Raw genomic sequence first — 7521 nt, forward strand, 5'->3', positions numbered from 1 at the left:
TCAGACAATTCAATAAAGAGGAATAGCTACTTAAACGATATATGTTCTAAAAAGAAAAGAAAAAGTAGGCCCAATACCCTATACACTCTAAATACGTCCACTTACCCTCTTGGTTCCACTGCCCAATCCCTCATAAATCAAACAAAATACAATTAATTGATAAAATTACATTATATATGATCAAGATCCCTTCAAACAAAAGGTGATGTACTAAGAAAACTAAAATACCTTAATTATTATATTATTAACAAAATGACTGACTTATCACGTTGAAAATTATTAAAGTTTAGTCTAGAATTGTAAAACACATGATGAAGATTATGGTGAAACATTTGATGATAAGAAATACAGAAATTAATATAATCTGTATATAATATAATAATGAATATGGTTTTCAAACTCTATTTATTAACGTTTGTAATACTACGGGGGTTTGTTATGACCCCACAAGCTTTTTTTTCTAGTGAAAATTTATGGAAATAAGTCGTAAATATCGAGTTGCTCAATGACATTTTTTAAAAAACGATCTTCAAATATATGAGTAAGTTTTCAATAAATTTACAGGAATTCCACATCACACAGTTCCTTTTTTCTGAATAAAAACACAGTTGGGTCCCTCTGATTTAGATTCACCCTGACTGCTTACTTTACTTAAATTACTGATACCTACTAGTAGTCTTACTAGTGCCTCCCTAATATGTGAATAATAATTACCAGAGGGCACTAGTAGAAACAGAAAAATGCAACTTGAATGACAGAGGAAAAAACAGGAATGGGTTCCTGTCGACAAAACTGAAATGTATACCTACATAGAGCTTAGATAAATGAAATCCCAAACTGCAAAGTATCGAATGGTTGGGTGATATGTGAGTTATACACCATACTGTAAAAATCGATGTAATCATAATGTAAAAAAAAGTGCACAACAAAGGGAGCAGCAGATACACTTGACAAAATGGTCAGATAATACACTTGCAAGAGACAAACCAGCAGATGCCCATTGGTTTTGGTTATGAACTAGATCGATATAGCTACAGTAAATGCATTTGTTCTATTGGAAAATGTTCACCATGTAATAGACGAGACAGAAGAATTGGTGATGGCAGCGCATGCGCGGGAGGTATCGGGCAGAGAGGGAGAGAAAAATCATATGTTCTGTCGTCAGTTGTTTTTTTAATGAATGGACATTGAGGTAAAGCTAGTTGTTTGTTTGGTTTCTCTGAGAGCTGAGTGATGTTTAAACACTGTGTATTGAGAAGTGATCTTTCTCTCTCTCTGCCACGACCAGCTGAGTGCAAGTACTAAACCTTTGGACATAGATATCAAGTGTAATGTATTCAAATTACAAGGTTAATTAATATTTTTTAACTCACATATCCACTATAAGAAACATGTGTTTTTTTTTATTTTTATTCAAATACAGATTTACTTAACCTAATTGTAAAATTAAAAGAACAATCTTAACTAATAAAGGCCCTATTCTAACTTATCCTAATTATATCTATGTACTTATTACTAACTTATAATCTAACCTACAATTAAAATACATACAATTGATATCTATGTCCAAAGGTTTAGTACTTGCACTCAGCTGGTCGTGGCAGAGAGAGAGAAAGATCATTTCTCAATACACAGTGTTTAAACATCACTCAGCTCACAGAGAAACCAAACAAAAAACTAGCTTCACCTCAATGTCCATTCATTAAAAAAACAACCGACGACAGAACATATGATTTTTCTCTCCCTCTCTGCCCGATACCTCCCGCGCATGCACTGCCATCACCAATTCTTCTGTCTCGTCTATTACAACCATAAGTGGAAACGAGGGTAGTTACAAAAATGGTGTTTGTTTTTACTGGCTTACTTTACTTTTGCAGGGTTTTTTTTCTCTCAATGGGTTACCTGGCTAAGTCAGACCATCCCTCCACTTCTCTCTGTCCCACTAGTCTTCCTCCTTCAGTACCCTGCCAGCCATGCCCTCCTCCACCCAGTCCTTCCACCGGGTTCAAGGTCTTCCTCTCCTCCATCTTTCTGGTTGTTCCCATTGCTGAAGTCTCTTCGACAACCTACATTCTGGCATCTGCTAGCAATGCTCATACCATTGCAGCCTGCTCCTTCCAATCCTCTCCGGAACTCCTTTGGTCACTCCTAGCCTGCTCTTAATATCCTCATTCCTGACTCTACCCAGGTAGGTAATCCTTAGGCATCGTCTCCGGAAATCCACCTCTGCTGCTTGTAGTTTGGAGTGGATTCCTGGCTGTGTCCACGTTTCTGCAGCGTAGTTAAGGGCTCAACAATACTTCTAAAGATTCACCTTTTGTTGTCCGTTGAGATTACTGTATTCCAGAGGACTGGGTGCAACATTCTAGTCAACCTTCTTGCTAAACCAGCTCTCCTCCTAACCTCTGGTTCTGACTCACCGTTCCCATCTATTGTGGACACCAGGTATTCGGTCTTATTGAAATTTATTTGTAGATCCCACAGGCTGTATTCTTTTTTTTCAGCGTCTTCAGCACTTATTCCAAGCCATCTCTGCTACATTCCATACCACTGCTTGGTCGTCGGCAAAGAAAAGGAAGAACAGCATATGTCAGTTGATGTCAATGCCTTTCCCGTCCAATTGCGTGCTACACTCACTGTTGGGGACATACTGCATCCCTGCTTAAGACCCTAGGATGCAGAAAAAGGCTCAGACAAGAGCCAAGCTTTACTCTGTACTTGTCTTCTCTCTACAGACTCCTCACTGCATTTATTAAGGCAATACCAATACCCACACTCTTAGGAGATTCCCACATCTCAGACCATGGTACACTGTCATAAGCCTGTTCTAGGTCTATAAAAGCTATTTGTACTGCTCTTTCTTTCACCATTCGTTTTCATATGATCTGCCTTAGGAGAAATATGGTGTCCATACAAGACCTGTGAAGCCAAACTGTTCCTTCGGGATAACAAACTCCTCTTCTAATTTACCCTTCAGAATCCTTGCAATTACCCTTGATATGGAACTCTGGTCGCAGAACTTGGAACTCACTATAATTTCGGCATTCACTCCTGTCACCTTTCTTGTATATAGATGTAAGAAATCCTGTCTTAAGATCTTATGGTAGCTCTTGCCCTTTCAGTATGAGGTTTATTAACTTTGTTAGAGCCTTTAACAATCTTGTTCCTCCTTCCTTCAACAACTCTGCTGAAATACCTCCAGGTCCCACAGCTTTTCCACATTTGGAATTTCTTAGTGCAACAAGAACTTCATCCTCTTGCACAGTAACCTTACCTTGTGCGTGCTCCTCAGGTGGATATGTACCAGACCATTCTGGCCTTGTTTCAGTTAGTAGATTTTTGTAATGGTTCATCCAGGTCTTCTCACTTATTAAAGGGATCAGATTACCCTTCACTTATGTTCTGAGAGATTTAAGTATGATTCGTGAATATTATTGTAACCCAGGGTATTATCAATCATCCTGCAATAGGCTTCCCATGCTTGGTTCTTGCTTTCTACAACAGTGCGTTTTACCTGTGCATTTAGGCTTCTATATTCTGTCCAATCTTCTTGGCTTCTGCTACAAAGCTATTTATTGAAGAGAATCTTTTTCTTTCCTACCATTTCATCTATTTCCTTGTTCCACCTTTCTTTTGTAGGATTTTACCATCGATACCAGTAGCTATCTTTTGGATTTTACCATCTCAGATTTTCTCAAAATTTCCCAGTTTTTCAACTGGTATAGACCTCGGAAAATTAAAATTTTACATTGATATATCCCACTCATTTTTTTATTAAACAGCAACAAAGGTCTCATTAATAGGGGAGAAAACAAAATGGCAAGTTTGAATTCCTACAGACACTTCCCTAATTCAGCTTGAGATGTGGGATAGGTGTCATTTTACAGTATACTTCCCTTTCCTGTGTTATACAACTCTATAAAGGATAAGACAACATTTCTTAAAACCTAATTTAAATTTTCTGAAAATGTATATTTTAAAATTCTCAAATTTATTCATAGAATAAGCATTATAGTAGTAAATTTTTGGTTAAATGTAAATGTGTGATGAAAATGGCTTCATTGTAAAAAAAAAAATTAACCAAAGCTCCATTTCCATAAATTCAACTCTTTTTTTCATATTAATTATTACATAAATGCTAACATAAAAGTTTTTTGATGAAAATAAACATAACCAACACATGAATAAAGATTCAATTAATCAGTCAAGAGATTTTGACACTAACTTCTGATTCCATTGAAAAGTTTAATACCAACATTTTTAATGTTCTGGGAATGAACGCATGGTACTGGTGCATTCCTTTGATGCTTTATTAAGAAATATTCTGATTCAACATAATCTTCTTGAGCTGAACAATACCAAAATTGGAAGTCGATGCTAGTAAAGCTTTCTGCTGCTCTCTCAAAAAGTTGGACAGGGGTATGGAACTGATTTTTATGAGAGGAACTTTGTAAACATGCATGATCTGCCAGTCTCTTTACAGAATTCCCAACTCCATTCCAAGGCCCCTGACTTTGAGCTGTGACAAAAAGTGCCACTCTACTTCCAATGGTTAATATTTTTAAGCATTCCTAAGCAAAGTTAGGGGATGTAATCTGATAAAATCGATGAGGGACCAACTAGATATAAGCCCATACAATCTTAAATTTCATCAAAATTGGATTGACAGTTCAATCGATTATGTCCAACATTCAAATAAACAAGCAAAATAAAACAGTCATAATTGCAGAAATACAAACCTGCTCATGGAACTGAAGATGAAGACATTTCAATAAAAGACTGTTTACATTAAGTTGTGAGACATCAATACCATATACATTATTTATATGGGACACCATTTGATTGAACAAGACTTTTATTTCTTCAAATTTTATAATATCATTCAGTGAATCGTGAGTGCTGTAACAAATTAAAAAAAAAAAATGTGCTAAACTAATAATTCAATTAGATATTTACAACTAATTAACAAACAAAAAAATAATATAATAAACAGACAGTAATAACACTGAGGAACAAAACAGAAATCTTTCTTTGTCTCAGCAAGACAAATAATTAATTAGGGTACTATTTTTTTCCTTAGTTCAAGCATAAAAAATATACACTACTAATTGTATAAAGTCCAAATGATAATATCAGTGTTCGAAAAAAAGAAATTATATATGAAGATGACAGCAAAAGAATTCCTATTATCATGAGAGACCTCAACAGCAAGAACAACATTTGGCATGGCATGATTAAAAGAAAATTAAGCAAATCACAAGACCACAAGACGGAAAATCGATTATGGATTATTTTATGATCCCAAAAGAATAAATAAAGAAAACAAGAAACTTGGAGAGGGTCAGAACTTAGGAAATATGGTAATGGAAGACTCATATATTAAGAGAAAAAGTTTAAGCCCCACTATTACAGATAAATAAATGAAAATCAATCTTTATTCTGTGACACTTGGTCCCCTAAGAATAACCATTAGGAACAGTTTTAGCAGCTTTGGTCTGGCTACATTAACGTTTTAACATAATTAAATGGATCTATAACAATATTTAAATAAAATAAAATATGAACAAAAATACATATTCATTTATGCTTATAATGTTTTCTATCATTCACAAGTTCACGGAAGTTTGATAGTCTAAGAGATAGATATATAGTAGATGTTTTAACGAAGTTAAGAAGTAAGCTTTACAAATGGATGTGGGTAAGGAGTTCCAAAATGAGGTAGCTCGGACTGCAAAGGATTTTTCAAAGGAGGCAGTTCTGTAGGTAGGGATATAGAGTTCGGTAGGTTGGTCAATGATATAGGAAGGTTTTTTGGTTATGAGGGGGGTTTGGAATATAAATATATACAAGGAGCTATTATCTCCGGTTACTGGGATAGAGCCAGCTTTGCTCGGAATAGTAATATGAGATATGAGAATGCCTAAAAATACCTAAAATGAATCTTATAAAGCAGTTCATTAGTCTCTTTTTTGTTCAATGGATAGTCCTCCATGCACTAGGGATCCGTAGTCGAAATATGGAAGAATAAGGAAGGAAACTAGAAGGTGACGAGTACCTCAAGGAAATGAGTCATGGGATCTTAGGAGCTCTTTAAGGATGGAAATAAAGGGCTATAAAACTCATATTTAATGAAGTGGCTGAAGCTGAAGTGTATAAATCTACTGTAGAAACTAAAGCTTTAAACTATAAATACTCCAACAATTTTAGTACTAACAACAATGTTGGACAATTAGATATTAGAAGACAGTAAAACAGATATTACTGGAGGCAACAGAAGAGGCATGCAGAAAAACAAAGCAGACTAGAGACTAAAAAGAACAGTGTATTAAAGCGAGTACATAAAAATGGAAATAAGAAATCCAAAAGGAGTTCTGGAAAAACTACCTTCAAACTAAAAATATTAAGGACTACAGTAGATAAAAAAAGAGGAAAACAGCAGAGGAAAAAGTTAGACTACCAAAAAGAAATGCATGAGAAGGTATCGGTAAAAAACTGGAAGATGATGCACAAAGAAACCAGAAACTCTTCTACAGAAGTTATGAAATAAGCGTAAAGAGAAGGAATATGTCATAAAATATTTCAAAGATAAGGAATATTCTCACTATTAGAAGAGAAATAATGAATAGAGAGGAGTAATACTTGGAGACAGTGCTTAATAAGAGGCAAATGATGTTGGCAGAACTAAAAACACAAGGCACACTCTGTCCAAGAAAAACTTCAAAGGAGAAGAGGAAATAGCAGACACTTTAGATGACCTAAAAATGGGAAAAGTAGCAGGTATGAATGGGATGATTCCTAAAATGATGAAGAATATGAGAACAAAAGGATAGGAAATATTCCAACATGTGTTAAATCTAGTATGGAAAAGAAGTTCTAAGTATTGGGAAAAGTCAGTTAAAATTTCAATATATAAGAAAGGAAATGATAGAGACTGGCAAAACCATTGAGGTAATTAGTGTACCATGTAAAATCTACTCTAAACTCCTAGAAAAGTGACTATAAAGGAGAATCATTGAGCAACGCTAAAAGAATAATAATAAGGATTCATACAACAAGAGTACACGAGATCTAATACTTGCAATGAGAAGCTCTCTGAAACACAAAAGTTTATTTTTGTTTCGTGAATCTGACACAAACATCCCACAAGGTCAGGAAGACAGACATTGCCAAAGCACATACAAGAGAGCTATACTTGCATTTATACAAAACAACAAACATGCGTAGTGAGAACTAATAACGTCATTTTCAAAGAATTTGAGAGCCCCCAGGCCATCCAAATTCAAGTAATAATAATAATAATAAAGTTCATTTATATTTATTTTGGAAAGAAGGAGGGTGTAGTTTGCTAAATATTGAAGAAGCTTGCCGCAAACGGGAAGAGGCCTTACGCCAATATTTTCGTGCAAAAATAACAGGGTATAATATAGGGAGATGGTCAGGGTTGCGGTCAAAAGAGAAATAAAAATAGTTTACAACTATTTATTTTCCAACGTTTCGCCCCACTTTGCAGGGCTTCATCAG

General features: G+C 35.1%; 1 protein-coding gene across 2 annotated transcripts in view; it reads right to left on the reverse strand.

Annotated features, from left to right (window-relative positions):
• Positions 1–7521, reverse strand: part of LOC136795483 (uncharacterized) — a 50249-nt gene that overhangs the window by 9180 nt on the left and 33548 nt on the right. For both annotated transcript variants that reach the window (XM_067046193.1, XM_067046192.1), the window contains exon 5: positions 4740–4899. In XM_067046193.1, coding sequence (XP_066902294.1) covers positions 4740–4899 — 160 coding nt within the window. The remainder of the gene's footprint in view (positions 1–4739; positions 4900–7521) is intronic.

Source organism: Halyomorpha halys, unplaced genomic scaffold (assembly GCF_000696795.3).
Source record: "Halyomorpha halys isolate HHAL.00 unplaced genomic scaffold, Hhal_1.1 Scaffold127.1, whole genome shotgun sequence".
NCBI classification, from domain to species: Eukaryota; Metazoa; Arthropoda; class Insecta; order Hemiptera; family Pentatomidae; genus Halyomorpha; species Halyomorpha halys.